The sequence below is a fragment of the Lissotriton vulgaris genome, chromosome 5 (assembly GCF_964263255.1).
Source record: "Lissotriton vulgaris chromosome 5, aLisVul1.2, whole genome shotgun sequence".
NCBI lineage: Eukaryota > Metazoa > Chordata > Amphibia > Caudata > Salamandridae > Lissotriton > Lissotriton vulgaris.
In genome coordinates this window covers 1,298,449,231-1,298,466,669 of record NC_141693.1, presented here as the reverse complement: position 1 = coordinate 1,298,466,669, position 17,439 = coordinate 1,298,449,231, and the positions used below count along the sequence as shown (strand labels likewise).

Here is a 17,439-nt window from a genome sequence, read left to right as displayed (position 1 = left end):
AATTCATACATTCATGCCTTACCCTCTAGTTGTCACTCGTGTCATCTATATATTCAACAGGTCCTAAATATAAAACACCCCTTCACAGTAGTGAACAAACCTGAACAATTCAATATCACAGTCTGTATATTTATTAGTATCCACTTTACTTCTACTAAATACTAAGCTCTAAACATGTATAAGCGTATCTAAAAACTGTCTATACAATAAGTGTTTAAAACCCACCTAAAATACATTACAAAAAATGCATTGGTACTGGTTGTACACAAACAAGCATTGGTGTTGTACGCATTTAAAGCAATGTTTCATTCTAAGCATTAAGTTGACATTTGTTGCTATCTGAATGAATCATGAAAATATACATGTATGAAATGGCTCATAAATACAGAAGAAAAAGGTGTTGAAACCATTTCATGTCAGAATACATATAACGGTTGGTATGAGGATAAGGTCAAATATTGTCTCTGGAAGTTTTTCAAAGAATTCTATTTCTCTATGAATAGTTCTAATTTAAGCAGATTACTTTGTGCCAAAAACGAAAAATTAAAATTTGGAAAAATTTATAATCATAGAAAGAAAGAGTCCCAAAGTTAGAACTTTGTTTTTGAAAAAGTGAAAGTCGAATTCAGAGTCTCTCAGAACACTGTATGTCAAATCAAAAGTCAGTTTTTATGATAGGAGAAAACATCAAATCTTCTAAGTCTGTAAAAAATGTGTCTACCATTATAGGTGAAAGTTGGATTATCTCATTTAGAAGATTATCCGCACCTATAAGTGAAGCATCGCCATCAGCATTGGTCGCATTAGCAATGTTCAAATCAGAAGGTACCTGTGTGCCTGTCATTTCTCATACCTCAACAGTAGTATTTTGCGTCTGTGAGATCTCAATGAATGCCGTCATCAAAATTGGTAGCCGCTGGGGACAACACAGTGCCGTTACTGCCGTTACTGCCGTTACTGGTTCAAGCAAAGTATCAACATCCGTTGGCATTACTGATGGGAGTGTGAGACATGAGTCTAACACGCATTCTTCTCTACATAGCAGGCAGCGTAGAACAGTTTTGGACTTGGCCCTTTTTTCCTAAATTTTTCGCTTTTGTGGGAATAAACATGTCATGTTGATGTATAAGATGGAAAATGTTAAATGCTGCGCAATGGCGTGCGCAGACTGACTTTCACTATTTAAACATGTTACTTTTAAAATGGATGCCATGGCTGTGTGTTTGTGCCGCCTGACTGAGGTGGGTTGGCGGTCTAGTGTTTGAAGTGACAAGGTGCTCTACACTCCACCCACAGTGACAGATGAGGCTGGAACTGCCAGGAGTCTTCTTGAAGCTTCCAGCCCTTTCTGGTAGGTGGGAGGAGGGGTGTATATGTAGAGCAGTAGAGATGCCATATGCTCAGAGTGAGCGTGGACTTGATTGAGAGGGGACACTCTGCCAGGAGGTACCGCCGCAAGGGCCTGTGTGCTGGCCCCTTAGCCCATCTGTACCCCTCTGCTGTCCACATGGCCAGTGAGAGCCTTTGCTGGAGTGAAGACTGCTATGTCAGGAGGAGTACCACTTTATGGGAGATGACTGCTTCTAGGAGCTGCTGTCCTGTACTGATGAGTGCCCCCGTCTGCTGATCTTGCCCAGCCTTGCCTGCCTGCTCTGCTGCCCTAGCGCCTCATGAGCGCTATATTTTGACTGCCTGCACTCCAAGGAGGTGAGGAGCGTGGGCACTACTCCCACGGGTGGGACCCTGGGAACTGTGAGTCACCTAGCACCTGGTGAGAGCCATATTTGAAGTGACTGTGCTGCTCTGCCTGTACTCTAGCACCTGGTGAGCACTGTTTTCCTGCTTACCAGAAGAGGTACACTTTCTTCTGTCCCTGAAGCTTCTAGTGGGAGCTAGTGTCTCGCACGCGCTATATTCAAGGTGCCAGGGGAAGAGGAGCTGACTCCTGCAGCGCCGTGCTGTCAAAGCGCTATATTTCAATTCCCCTGCATTGTAGTGCTGCCAGAGTGCCATATTCGCATTGACTTTGCTCTACTTGCTGCCAAGGAGCTACAACTGTGCCCAGGAGAAGAGGAGCTGACGTCTGCAGCTCCGGGATTCTAAAACGCTATGAGGGAATCCCGGCGTGTGAGATTCCCCCTTGCCTGCTTGGTTGATAGCTGCAAAATTGTGGGACACTCTGAAATGCAGAGTCCAGAACATGGACTCCAATATCCCAGTGTTCTTTTGGGGGCAGCTTTGAAGTTAGTAGCCCCGGAAGGGGGCTCCCAGGACACAGTGGGCCAATTCTCCTGGTACTCAACACAGCTGCGCCACTGAAGAGAGGGCGGCTACACAACAGGGAGCATCTTTAATCTTAGAGTCCCGGAAGAGGGGCTCCATTTTCCCCAGGTGCGGTGGCGCAAAAGGCTAACCTGCAAGGCTGATGGCACATATAATGTGTGCCGCTTTCCCTCAATGACTGCATTGCTGTTAATGTTTTATGCCCCCTCCTAATGTGACTTACGCTAATGTGGTGATCCTAGTGCATTTATGCTAATGAGTCAATGCTGACGCTTTTATGTTTATTGCATTGCTGCTAAGGTTTATGCTGATGTTCAATGCAGTGAGGCTGATCTATGCACATTGTAATTAATGCCTAGTGACAGTATTGCCCCCATGCTAATTGTGTTTCATGCCTGGATGCCTCATGTGAGATGCTGCATGCCAAAGCCCTTCCCTAGTGCTGGCACTGATTGCTAATGGGTTGCTCATGCTGACCCCTACATGTTAAAGGGGCTTAGGCTGGTCTGGTATATAAGGTGTTCTTGTGCCTATGATAATTTCATTATGTTTACCTTTTATGCCTAATGCTTTGATGTTAAGGCTGAAGCCTCTAGGTGCACACGTTCATGCCTAATGCTTAAGGTTTCTTTTCCCCTAAGGCTACAGCGTTGGTGTTCTGTATTCTGTGCCTAACCTGATGTTTACATTCCAGGCCTACGGCAGTGGTGATTCATGCGCATGATTTCTGTCCTAATGTGCGCAATGATGAAATGCCTCATGTGTATGCCCCATTATAATATGATTAGGCCCCATGTACCGCAGGAGGTGCCTTATGCATCTGCTATTGCTTAATGTGATGTTGCCTAGCGCTTTTACCCTAATGAGAATGCTTCATGCCTACTATGGTTATGCCTACAGGTTGATGCCTAATGCTTTTCCCGCCTAATAGGCTATTCATACAGTTTGTATGCCTAATGCATTAATGCTGGTAATGCTTTTACACTAATGCTACCTTGTGGAGGTCCTGCGTAAAGTGCTTAATCTAAGGTGATTTAATGCTCCCTGGATAAGCCTACTACTAATGAGGATTAGGCCTGTTGTGAAACAGTGCCCAGTTCATGATCTTGCCAGATGGTACTGGCTGTGCCAGATGGTACTGGCTGTGCCAGATGGTACTGGCTATTATGCATTTATTGATGGACTTTCATTTATTCGTGGACTCATGATGGTTCTGGCAGGGGCCCGATTGGTGCTGCCCTTTATATAGTACCCCTGTGAACAGTTTATCTGCACCTGTGATGCTTTTCTGATTTGTTTATCTTAGAATACACATACTTTTTTTCACCCAAACTGTTGTGGTCTCTTTTTGTAGTGTGCCTTGTGTGTCGCCTGTGTGTGCTGCATGGATGCTTCGCACATTTCCTCCAGAGTTTGGCCCGCCCGCTCTGCACCACGCTACCCCATGTCTAACAAACAGGTAAGATGAAATCTTGCCAAATTGGTCTGAATTACAGAAACCATGTGGTATTTAATTCTCTTAGACGAGGTATTGCCAAAATTTGGATGATGCGCTCACAACACTTCATCGCCAGTAGAGTTGTCTCCATGGAGAACTGGGTGTCGCTGGTGAATTGGCTTGCCATATCACAGCAGTAGGAGCAAAAATAGTATCCCTGCAGGGAGTCCCAAAATGAGAGGCAATCCGCCAAACACTGAGTGCACGAAGTTTGGAAATATTCCTAGGACTGCTTCAAAAGGTGCCAACAGTCCAGAAAATACGGTCTTAAATACATGTACAATACCACTCATATCAGACAAGTTTAAGATACGATTTAACATTTCTGAGAAATGTACAGGGCATTTTGTAGTTAGTAGGGCATGTATCTCGGCAGAAGTCCTTGCAACTTGTAGATCATAGGTTTCTTTGGCCGAGGTCAATGGCACAGTTTTTTGCAAAAGAATGGCTTTCATTCTGCTCAAAGTATCAATTGGTATTGAAGAGATGTTCAGTGAAGGCCATAACGGCAACTCCCTGTCTGTCTTGCTCTTTGGCGTCAATACTTGCATACAGCAAGTGACCCTAGCTGACACAGTTACTAGATATGGTAAACCTGGCAACATGCCACAGCAGCTGTGATCGTTCAACATGAGGTAACTTCCATTGGAAAGTTGTCCAAAAATTGGATCAATCACAGCAGCTGGTGAACCTCGCAGGTGGCAGGATAAGTTGTTAGAGAAACGGTATATTAGAGAGAACATTGGTCCCTATTTTTGGAGCAGAGATTAGATTCATACAATAATCATACTCTAAATAGTTAGTATGTCTTTTGTCCAGCCGGACAAGAATTTATTTCTATATTAAGTGAGATTCTTCAACTTTTACGGTCCCACCAGTTGGCCGACCGCCAATATTGAACGCGAGTAATCGCGCCCGCACATGCACTGAATGCACTTTCACCGCAGTAATGCGATAAAGGCATTGAAAAAAAATGTACATGCATTTATATAGCGCAAATCACTGACCGAGGTCGGTATCTAAGCGCTTGCTTAGGGAACCCGTCCTGGTATTCCCCTGTGAGATAACCCCGGCAGGGTATCCACAAGGTGAAAGCCAGGCATCCCGCCGCGAGGGGCCATTGTGGAGATTAAGCAAGCTATTGCCCAGAGTCGCAGAGTGTGAACCCATGAGTCGAGAAGGAACCGGAGCAAGAATTATCAAGTCCGTGGAATTTTTGAGCCCAAGACCCGCCGAGGCGGGGAATTGAACCCTGGTCCAGGGCCGATCTCAGCTTCCGGGTCAGCCGCCTCTAACCCCTGAGCCACACTTCTCCACTCTTTATATAACTGTATTATTTAAGACAACAACAATTGTTCTAATTGTCCTGAGGATGATGCCCAGTATCTAGTGCTGGCATCGAAACGTCGTCGACACCCATACGCCATATGCAATATGATTAAGCAATATTGTAATGTGCAATGGTGTATAAAGTAATGATCTAAGTGTGTAAAATTCTAAACACGAATGTACAGACCTATTTTACCTTGCCCTTTGGCCATTCTGTGTTCGTTGTTGTGTCTCAACGTTCTGTGGGTCACGGCTATGCCCACTTGTCATCTAATGTTTGAAACAACTCCTTAATTTTGTTCTTATATGAAAAATAAATTATTGTCCAGCTGGACAAAAGACATACTAACTATTTAGAGTATGATTATTGTATGAATGTAATCTCTGCTCCAATGTCCTCTATAATATGATCCTGCCCAAGGTCCCTATACTATACCTTTTGGGTTCCCTTGTTTCTTTGTAACAGTTAGAGGAACAGTGTCAGGCCCCGTGTAAGTGTATACCCTGACAAAGGAGAGAACCGCTTAGTGCATTTTCACATTTTTTGCCACTAAGAAACATTTCTCTACCCCACTCCAACATCTGTGTGTGTACAGTAATTCCCAGGATGTCTTGATGTATTCTTTACCCAACCTTTCATATGTGCCTGCTGGTATGTGTTTTAGGCAATACTGAAAATGGAAAATTGTAACAGGCAGAGTGATTGTTCCGTGTATAATCCATTCAGTGGCTGACTTTTTAGCGACTGTAAATGGCAATCTTTCCGTTTTTCAATGCTCAGCACCGTATAGTCCGCTCCCCTTTGTGAGAAGTTGGCCTGGTATATGATGCTCATTAGTTCTAGTGATCACCTTGTACCATGCCAAGCAACCCTTATGATGATCGGTTGTAAGTCAACCTTATAGACCAGTTATCCTAGTGGTAACGTGGACAAAGCAGTCTTAGGCTAAACTCTGAAAGGCATGTGAAGCCAGCTGTATTACCATACACAACCCCCTTGAATACCAAATAAAAGGACACCACACAGATATATATTGAAAATATATATATATTTATTAACTACAAATATCCCCTGAACTCTTTATGAGCACAGAAGCACAAGCGTTAAACAAAACACAGTGTAAAATACACAAAAGTTGCACAATATGGATGAGCCCTAGGGGCCACCTAAACCATATACTAAGAAAGTGGTATAAGAGATACCAATCGAAAAGGAAACAGGCCTAGGGCCTTGGGAATCACTGGAGCTGATCGGGACTAGCAGTGACTAAGTCAGGAAAGGCCCGCGGGACTCGGGTGCAGTGTTTAAAGTGCACGCACTCACCAATGCAATGTCTATGGTGCGTAAAAGTTGTAAAGTTAGTTAGTTAGGAACCTTCCATGTGACCTAGAAAGCTGAAACTTAAGACACATGCCCTAGAGGTGTGTACCAGTGTGGGAACACCGGCGTTGCTGAGTTACCTCACCCACAGGAAGAGGGTGCATAGGGTCGAAGTAGTGTCGGGTTTCGTCACGCTGGTCGATGGTGCTTGGAGCTGAAAATGCTGCAGGCGGCTCGATGTGAAGAGTTCCGGTGGATCCAAGGGTGGATCTGAAGTTGTGAAGACCTGAAAGCAGAGGGGACAATGTTCAAAGTCACTAGCCAGTGACTACCGTGGAACCAGATTGGAACCAGGCGATGTTGGGTGCAAACAGGCGATGAGGTGTAGCTTCTCTCTGCAGCCACATGGACACGAGGGGTTGAGGACGTCCAGCAGTCAATCACGAGCTGTCCCACGCAGGCTTCTCGCTGTTGGCGGTGTCGGCAACTTGATTGAAGCAAACAGGCCTTGGCTAATGCAAGCCACTCAGGAATCTAAAAAGGCTTATCACTCGGACCAGCAAGATCAGAGCGGGTGCTCCTTTTTACAGGAGCGAGGGCAAGTCTATAGCAACCAGACCCGCAGTGTAGTTTGTCGGTTTCATCGCCAAGATGGCCGCTGACCACGTGGCTAGTGGCCGGGATGGTGCGTCGAGTGGCACAATGAAAAAGGGCCCCACACAGACCGTGGAGAGGCTGGGGGGCTGATCTTCGGTGCAAAGGCTGTTCGGTGGTGAGGGTTGTTAGTCCCCAAAGGACAACGTCGAGGATGCCTCTGATGCTGCGCAGTCAGCTTTTCGGTTGTCTTCTAAGAGGTCCGGTCCCACGTCTCTCGGTGCCTCCACGGGTCCCTTCTTTGCAGGGACTGTGGATCGGGCTGTGCGAAGTCTGGGAGTCTGGGTCTTGTCAGGCTCTGAGCTGGGGCTCTGGCGGGAGGCGGCGGCAAAGCAGACATTGAGTTGCTGGTTGGTGCCTGTGTTCACAGGGTGGCCACTCCTAGGCCACAAGGGAGATGCTCTTCAGTCTTCTGTGCAGCAGAATGTCGAAGTCCAGTCGTCTTCTTCGTTTAAAGTTGATTCAGGATGATCTCAGGTGCTATGGCACTGCTCCCACTCTTATTCCCAATCTGAGGGGTGGATCACCTGCTAGGTCCATCCTCTGGGTGGGACCAGGAAGGGGTGCGGTTACACCCCCTTTCCTTTGTCCAGCTCCTCGCCAGCCCTGGGTCTGGAAAGTCCCAGGACCGGTTTGGACTGGCTTATGCACGGGGACACCTTGTGTGCCCCGGGCATGTCTGTTTCTATTCAGCCCTGTCCTACCCAATACACAAAATCCTGTCTGGGGTGGTGCTCGCACCTCCCAAGGCAGGAAACCCTTTGCCCAAGCCTCCCACGCTGGAAGGACTCCCAGCAGCAGGAGGTCAGACTTGTGTCTGTGGTGGCAGCATCCATTTTGTGATGCTGAGGCTCTGGTTAACTTTAACCGGGGTTAAGGCTATGTACATGTCGTGTTCCTCTAGAAGGGTGGAATTCTATCCCTGTCGACAGAACTGTCGAGGGGATAGTATTCCAAATCGTATGACACCTTACTCGACATGTTTTGATAAAGCCAAACCAAAGTTAGCATATAACCGCGAGGATTATAATGCCCTCAAGAGTATATGGTATGGCAATATCCCGGAACAGCTAAGGGAGTTGTTCCCGACAGCTACAGACAGGCTCAGCTCATGCTAGAGCACCATCTCACATGAAACCACGCACTCTGCCCCCAGGATTGCAGGGGCCTTCCATAGGAATGGCTTATAGGTTAACATGTGCCCAGTTTAAGGTTAGATATAGGGATACTATATCTAAGCAAGAGGTGATTACACCAACTTACTCCAGCTGAGTGATCAGCCAGTTGTGTCAAATATGGAGGCCAGGCCAGGGGTGGCACAATCCATGCTGCAGCCCCTGGTAGGCCTTGGAAACACCTATGCCCTGGGTACCTAGGGTACACTGTTACAGGGGGCAATAAGGTGAACCAGTTCCAATTGTGTATGCACCTAAGGTACATGGAGTCCATTTTAATGAGAGAGCAATCAGCCTGTGGCCCTGAGTAGCAGGATCCCAGGCACTATGTCAAAAACCAGCTAAACACCAGGCAAAAAGTTTGGGGGTAACCATAGTCAGATATCCACCTTCCTACATAACCCCCCCCCCCCCCGAAACGAAAGGAGATAAGGCTATCCTTGTCCAGTTAAGCCTATATTGCCTAAGTGGCCACATAAGGAAGTACCAGCTCTGGCTTGGTTACCCCCTGTCTCATGGTCCACTAAGCAATCCCTCACCCTAAGGGTATCTGAGGGTCTCCACCATAGGGAATCTCTACCTGTGGTGTGTTTTTGCAAAGTTAAAGGCTGATGTTGGGATGGAGTACTGAAGTGAGATTCCTCTGTAGGACTCAGCTTCCTCCAATCACTCTCTACCATGTGTGCCTTTCTTTCTTTGACTGAGTTGCACTGTGCTCTCAGGGTCAACCTCTGGCTACCTAAAGCTGGAGGCTGGGTCCCTCTGTTTGGTTTACTGGAGGGACAGTTCAGGTTTGGGGCCTTGGGGTCCCAGGTTTGGCTGTGCCCAACAGAATCCATCTGTGGGAGGTCCCTAACTACTATTAAGGGGGCTCCCTCAGGAGTTTTTAAAGTTTTCACCTCACTAGGACTACTAGTTTCGGTGCCCCTAATCTGTTGATGGGGGTGCTTTATTTGACAGGGGGCCCTTTGGGGCTCCCTGTCCTTCTTGTCCTCTGCAGCCCTGGGCTGACTAAGGCAAGGTAGAGAGGGACAGGTTACCTGCTCCAGACTGGGTCCCACCTGAGAAGGGTCCACTGCCATCAGAGGCTCTGTCAGGCCAGGCCTAACAACCTCTGGGACAGTTCCTTCATCAGAGGTAAGATCAGTTCCCTGAGGAGGCTGATCCTTTCCTAAAGTCTGGTGGGAGGGAGATGTCTCTTCCTCCTCAATGCTCTCAGTTTGGGTGGAGTGATCCATCATTTCAGGCTTCACTACCCATGTATCAGTTTGAGTTTGGGCTGTGGCCATCACAGCCCCACCAACCTTTTCAGGAGGAGACTCAGTTTGGGTATGGGCTGTTACCATCACAGCCCTACTACTCTTTTCAGGAGGGAAGTTAGCTAAAGATGGGGCTGAGATTTGCGCAGCCCTACCAACCTTTTCAGGAAGGACATCTTGGATTGGGGCTGTAACCATCACAGCCCCACTAACCTTTCCATGGAGATTTACCATTTTAGAATGGGTTTGTTGTTCAACCTCAGCCCAGGCTGAGATTTCCAAATCATTACCCAGTAGGCAATCTACAGGCAAGTTTGCTGACACTGCCACTCTCTTTGGGCCAGTGACACCTCCCCAGCTAAGATTGACTACTGCCATGGGATGATTGGTTTCTATGCCATCAATGTTTGTCACCTGATATTTGGCATCAGGTAAAAGTTGCCTTGAGGGGACTAGACATTCAGCCACCATGGTGATGCTAGCCCCTGTGTCTCTGAAGGCCTCAACTTTCAAGCCAGTGATGAGGGGCTCCTGTCTATACTTGCTCAAAGTGTTTGGGCAAGCAGTGAAATTGGCAAACCCCATGCCAGTCTCATAGACAAGAGTATCTGAGGTAGGGGACCTGGTTAGGCCAGAATCCACCTGAGCTCCAAAGGTAAACCCACCCAAATTCTTGGGGGTGTTCCCACCACCTGGGGGACCACTTCTACCAGTGACAGGAGGTGTTGGAGCCTTACTTGGAGGTATATTTTCCTTATTACCATTCTTGGGACACCAGCTGTCTGTTTTCCAATGTACCACCTGTTTACAGGCCTGGCAGTAAGGTTTTTTGTCTGTAGAGGAAGTGTTGGGGGGCCCACCCTTTCCATTGGAGTTTTGGGGCCCTGGGGAAGTCTTCTCTTTGGATTTATCCCCACCTTTCTCTTGAGGCTTGGTAGTCTCTTTCTTTTGGTCACCACCCTGGTTCTTAGGCCTGATCCTGGTTCTGACCCATTTGTCTGCTCTCCTACCCAATTCTTGTGAGGAGGTCAGATCAGAGTCAACCAGGTGCTGATGTAGAAGCTGATTTTGACAATTACTTAAGATTTGCTCTCTCATAATTAAATTATACAATCCTGTATAGTCAGTAACCTTACTCCCCAGCAACCAGCCCTCCAGAGCCTTAGTGGCACATTCAACAAATTCAGACCAGTCCTGAGTCTGTGTCTTCTGGGTGTCTCTGAACATTAACCTGTACTGTTCAGTGGTTAAGCCTAACCCATCAATCAGAGCACTCTTCAGGACCATGTAGTTTCTAGAATCCCCATCACTAACTGTGAGGAGTCTGTCTCGGCCTCTACCTTCAAAGGAGAGCCACAAGATTGCTGCCCACTGCTCCTGAGGGATCTGCTGTACCTTGCAGGCTCTCATAAGTGCAGTCATCCATTTGTTGATATCATCCCCAGCTTTGTAGGGGGGCACAATCTTACTCAGGTTTCTTGTATCAAAAGACCTGTCTTTATCCTTAGGGATAGTGCTGCCACCAGTGGATCCTAATCCGCTCTCTCTAGGCTGTCTTGCTCTAGCAAGTTTCTCTTGGGCCAGGGCAACTTCTAATTCTTGTCTCTGGATCCTAAGCTCAGCCTCTCTCATTTTGGCCTCATGTTCCCTTCTCTGAGGGCTAGTCATCTCCCTTCTGGAGTGACCATGAGAACCTCTAGAAGCCTGGGAGGTATTGGATTCACCTGAGTGATTCCTCCTCCTCCTACGCTCCTGGTTAAGTCCACCTGGGTGTCTGGGCAAGGTAATCCTTGCTTCAGTTCCAAATACACTTAAGTTAGCCTGGTTAAGCCTGCTGACTAGCACCTGACTATTTCTGCCATCATCAGAATCACTGCTCCCCCTTCTGTCTCCTCTTCTTCTTCCTCCTCCTCATCTACCTGAGGAGCTCCAGTGACTTGGTCACCCTCATCTACCTGGACTATGGGGACAGGGGCATCAGTAGTGTCATCTTCAGAAGGAGAGCCTCCATCAGCAGTCCCTGTGGGGTCTGCTTTAGAGGTCTTTAGAGCCTCAGACTGGTCTAAGAGCTCTCTAAGGTGGTCTGGAGTAGGGGATGTCCCTGTCTTCAGACCTCTTAAGACACAAAGCTGTCTTAGTTCCTTAAAGGAAAATATAGCAAATCCGGATGGTGCCTTTGGAGGGTCACTCTCAACAGAGACATTCCCAGTGGAACCCTCTGCTCCAGACATTGCTCTAGTGTGGGTGAATATGTTGCAATCTACCTACACTGGTGTTTACCTACTTAACCTATCTAGTAGTTGTAGTCAGGGTGTGCTACTCCCTATCCTCTACAACAACTAAGTTCAGTAGAACTTAAGTATACTAGTCTTGTTTTATATGTACCTAGCAGGTACCTGTATGATCTTTCAAATGATACTCTCAAAGATTGTAATGCTAAAACAACAGCAAGCTCAGATCCCAATCCGCTGCTCACCAATGTGAGAAGTTGGCCTGGTATATGATGCTCACTAGTTCTAGTGATCACCTTGTACCATGCCAAGCAACCCTTATGATGATCGGTTGTAAGTCAACCTTATAGACCAGTTATCCTAGTGGTAACGTGGACAAAGCAGTCTTAGGCTAAACTCTGAAAGGCATGTGAAGCCAGCTGTATTACCATACACAACCCCCTTGAATACCAAATGAAAGGACACCACACAGATATATATTGAAAATATATATATATATTTATTAACTACAAATATCCCCTGAACTCTTTATGAGCACAGAGGCACAAGCGTTAAACCAAACACAGTTTAAAATACACAAAAGTTGCACAATATGGGTGAGCCCTAGGGGCCACCTAAACCATATACTAAGAAAGTGGTATAAGAGATACCAATTGAAAAGGAAACAGGCCTAGGGCCTTGGAAATCGCTGGAGCTGTTCGGGACTAGCAGTGACTAAGTCGGGAAAGGCCCGCGGGACTCGGGTGCAGTGTTTAAAGTGCACGCACTCACCAATGCAATGTCTATGGTGCGTAAAAGTTGTAAAGTTAGTTAGTTAGGAACCTTCCGTGTGACCTAGAAAGCTGAAACTTAAAACACAGGCCCTAGAGGTGTGTACCAGTGTGGGAACACCGGCGTTGCTGAGTTACCTCACCCATAGGAAGCGGGTGCATAGGGTCGAAGTAGTGTCGGGTTTCGTCACGCTGGTCGTGGTGCTTGGAGCTGAAGATGTTGCAGGCGGCTCGATGTGAAGAGTTCCGGTGGATCCAAGGGTGGATCTGAAGTTGTGAAGACCTGAAAGCAGAGAGGACAATGTTCAAAGTCACTAGCCAGTGACTACCGTGGAACCAGATTGGAACCAGGCGATGTCGGGTGCAAACAGGTGATGAGGTGTAGCTTCTCTCTGCAGCCACGTAGACACGAGGGGTTGAGGACGTCCAGGAGTCAATCAAGAGCTGTCCCACGCAGGCTTTTCGCTGTTGGCGGTGTCGGCAACTTGATTGAATCAAACAGGCCTTGGCTAATGCAAGACATGCAGGAATCGAAAAAGGCTTATCACTCGGGCCAGCAAGGTCAGAGCGGGTGCTCCTTTTTACAGTAGCGAGGGCAGGTCTGGAGCAACCAGACCCAGAGTGTAGTTTGTCGGTTTCATTGCCAAGATGGCCGCTGACCACGTGGCTAGTGGCCGGGATGGCGCGTCAAGTGGCACAATGCAAAAGGGCCCCACGCAGATCGTGGAGATGCTGGGGGGCTGATCTTCGGTGCAAAGGCTGCTGGGTGGTGGGGGTTCTCAGTCCCTAAAGCACAACATCGAGGGTGCCTCTGATGCTGCGCAGTCAGCTTTTCAGGTGTCTTCCAAGAGGTCCGGTCCCACGTCTCTTGGTGCCTCCACGGGTCCCTTCTTTGCAGGGACTGTGGATCGGGCTGTGAGAAGTCTGGGAGTCTGGGTCTTGTCAGGCTCTGGGCTCGGGCTCCGGCAGGAGGCGGCGGCAAAGCAGACGTTGAGTTGCTGGTTGGTGCCTGTGTTCACAGAGTGGCCACTCTTAGGCCACAAGGGAGATGCTCTTCAGTCTTCTGTGCAGCAGAATGTCGAAGTTCAGTCGTCTTCTTCGTTTAAAGTTGATTTGGGATGATCTCAGGTGCTATGGCACTGCTCCCACTCTTATTCCCAATCAGAGGGGTGGATCACCTGCTAGGTCCCTCCTCTGGGTGGGACCAGGAAGGGGGGCGGTTACACCCCCTTTCCTTTGTCGAGCTCCTCGCCAGCCCTGGGTCTGTAAAGTCCCAGGACCGGTTTGGACAGGCTTATGCACGGGGACACCTTGTGTGCCCCGGGCATGTCTGTTTCTATTCAGCCCTGTTCTACCCAATACACAAAATCCTGTCTGGGGTGGTGCTCGCACCTCCCAAGGCAGGAAACCCTTTGCCCAAGCCTCCCACGCTGGAAGGACTCCCAGCAGCAGGAGGTCAGACTTGTGTCTGTGGTGGCAGCATCCATTTTGTGATGCTGAGGCTCTGGTTAACTTTAACCAGCGTTAAGGCTATGTACATGTTGTGTCCCTCTAGAAGGGTGGAATGCTATCCCCGTCGACAGAACTGTCGAGGGGATAGTATTCCAAATCGTATAACACCTTACTTGACATGTTTTGATAATGCCAAACCCAAGTTAGCATATAACCGCGAGAATTATAATGCACTTAAGAGTATATGGTATGGCAATATCCCGGAACAGCTAAGGGAGTTGTTCCCGACAGCTGCAGACAGGCTCAGCTCATGCTAGAGCACCATCTCACATGAAACCACACACTCTGCCCCCAGGATTGCAGGGGCCTTCCATAGGAATGACTTATAGGTTAACATGTGCCCAGTTTAAGGTTAGATATAGGGATACTATATCTAAGCAAGAGGTGATTACACCAACTTACCCCAGCTGAGTGATCAGCCAGTTGTGTCAAATATGGAGGCCAGGCCAGGGGTTTCACAATACATGCTGCAGCCCCTGGTAGGCCTTGGAAACACCTATGCCCTGGGTACCTAGGGTACACTGTTACAGGGGCCAATAAGGTGAACCAGTTCCAATTGTGTATGCACCTAAGGTACATGGAGTCCATTTTAAGGAGAGAGCAATCAGCCTGGGGCCCTGAATAGCAGGATCCCAGGCCAACTATGTCAAAAACCAGCTAAACACCAGGCAACAAGTTTGGGGGTAACCATAGTCAGATATACACCTTTTGTGCCAATTTGATCTGTATATCAGTGAGATTAAATTCTGAAAACAGTGACTTAGAATTGTTTAAACGCCAAGGCACATAGCCTGAACGTAGGTTTTGTGACGTCCAGCCAAATAGCATGATAGAACGTAATTGCGACTGACCATGTTACAACATGACCAAGTCCTGTTCCATGATGTCTACGGCAGAAGATACTATGCTGTCCAAAGAATATATCCTGGACGACAGAGTCGTTAACTCATTGTCAACCACAGAGAGAGTTTTCTCTAAATTAATATGATCAATTTCTCGTATTCGTTCTGCAGTCTCTGCTTGCGTAATCTTCCATGCTTCATTATAAGCAGCATAGATACCGGCATATATAAAACATTTGTGACGCGGTGTTCTTGGTCCTAGCAAGAATTCCCTAAGATCAGCGCCATCTTCAAGTAAAAATAAGTGTTGTTTTATATCCTTGAGTGTAGATCTATGTAACCATTCAAGGCACAATTTATCTACACTGTATGTTGTTACCATTCCTGGATGCTGTCTTTGAACATATCTTGGGGCTGGCCTAGTGAATGTGACACCCTGTGTTTTGTTCAGGAATCTATCTTGACAGTTGTTTGTGTCTGTGGGCCAGATTAACCATTTTTTCCAATCTCGATCTGTTCTGTTGCGATGTAAATTAGTATGTACTTCGACCTTCCCCTCTGAAGTGTAACTGCTATCAGGTGTAGGAGTAAGTATGGACGGTTTGTTCAGGTCTTTTATCTTGGCTAACCCAAGACAAGACGTTTGCTGGACAGTGTCATTCAAAAACATAATTTGTTCAGGGATGATACAGGCTCTAAACATACCTTCTATCCCCTGTACCAGCTAATCTTTTGTGCCCCAGACAGTTTTCATGTCAATGTTGTCTTTCCAAAAGTCAAAACCTAGTTTAGACATTTGAGCAAAAACGGTTGCAGAAGAAATTCGTTTTGTATTGGTCAACATACTTTTCCTACCTGTTTTGTTTACATTTCTGAAGTAAAATGGTTCAGCATTGGATACATTGAACCCTGAAAAGTATGGAAACTTATTGGCAAAAGTTTTTGAGCTACTCCTCGGTGGAGTAGTACAATGTTCCCATTGGTTATACATTAATACATTTCTAGGGTTTGAAGATCTGTGCAAGAAATGATGACCATAATGATTATAACAATACATTTGTTCATAGTCTGATGAACCTTCCAAATATTCATGATGTGTGAATACTGCAGACATTTCTAAGTCTGATATCATATTATTAACAGTCTCGAAGTCCCAATCATCAGAAAAGGTACTAGATGAAACAAAGTCATTTAATGAGATCTTGAATTGGTGAGGAATCTTCAACAGCTCCGATGGGCCAAAAATGTCATACTCAGTTCTGTCCTAAGCTAAAATCCCAGGTATAGGAACGGCTGTGATGTTCACTGATGACAAGTCTCTTTGTTCACAATGAGGTGATTTGTGTGGCTTGAGGAGTAAGTTGATGTTATTACTTGCTGTGTCCTTTTTAACATATCTTCCATTTATCAGCATTCCCAAAGTTATCACCAGAGTCAACCAACAAAAAGCACACCCAACACACTCCAAAGTTTAATCCATGGTGAAACCAGTTAAGTCTTTTCCAGGTGATGAAAAAGGTCTGTAGCTTGTTCTTTCAAAGTTCTTTTTACTGGCATCGTTTCAGGTTCACTAGGATCCTCGGAGAAGGTATCAAAGTTAATGAAACAGCCAGAGGCAGTTCTGTCAATTACTGGGATTGCATCAGGATTCATTGAAATCGCTGGAACCACTTTATTATTTGTTACATTTCTGTAGTCAAATGCTACTTCATTGTAGACAGGCGTTTCTTGACAAACTGTAATTTGGGTTTCAAGAGGTACAAGTTCCATAGCAGTAATGCTTAGTCCTTCATTTGACACTGCAGATTCCTCATCGGTGATGAGCCTCTTAGTTTGAACCTTTTGGATAGTAGCTAGATTAGGGCCTCTGCTACATTGGCAGAGTCCACTTGGCCTACTGTCTATGATCGGCCACATGATGTGGTTTGACCGGGTCGATGGACACAAACCTGTTCTCCTTTTTACCGGCAAGTGGCGGCAGCAAAACTGTTCTTGATCAGTGGATTGTTAGGACAGGTACTAGTTGTCTGTAAGAAGGCCCAAATTCCTTATTGTCCGCGATCTTTTTTCTGACTAGATCCCCAAGCTTAGAAATCCAGACAGGCCTTGCTGGGACGGTCGGTTTTTCTTCAGTGGTGGTTGGCTTCAGGAACACGTTACTTTGTTTCGTTTTTATTTTATTTATGTCCTGTAAAACAGCCAAGCGGTCTTTGATATCAAAAGATTTTTGGTCTACCACTGAAGTCTGACAATCGAGGTTCGATACTAACATCAGGTCCCAAAAGGACATCATATGGAGTAATACCCCCTAGAGAACTTCTTGGCAGATTGTTAAGACTACATTGGACACTTATTAGAGGTTTGACCCATCGGTTACCCGTGCCTAATACCCTATCTGTTATAGATTGCTTTATGTCCCGGTTTTTTCTCTCCACTACCGAATTTCCCTCAGGATGGAATGGACTAGAGTATTGCAATGCAACACCCAATTTAGCCATGGCCTCCTTTTAAGCTCGAGAGCTAAACGCATGACCCTGGTCAGAATGTAGCGTACCGACTGCATAT

General features: G+C 46.6%; 1 protein-coding gene across 1 annotated transcript; it reads right to left on the bottom strand.

The window, feature by feature from the left end:
* Window positions 1-8,694: 8,694 nt before the first annotated feature.
* Window positions 8,695-10,617, bottom strand: LOC147712503 (uncharacterized). Its single transcript, XM_086920350.1, has one exon. It carries the CDS (start codon window positions 10,615-10,617, stop codon window positions 8,695-8,697), a length of 1,923 nt encoding a protein of 640 aa, XP_086776476.1.
* Between the last annotated feature and the right edge of the window lie 6,822 nt (window positions 10,618-17,439).

Bases quoted from the DNA above. Each gene is read 5' to 3' on its own strand.
- LOC147712503 (XM_086920350.1), bottom strand. From the start codon at position 10,617: ATGAGAGAGCAAATCTTAAGTAATTGTCAAAATCAGCTTCTACATCAG.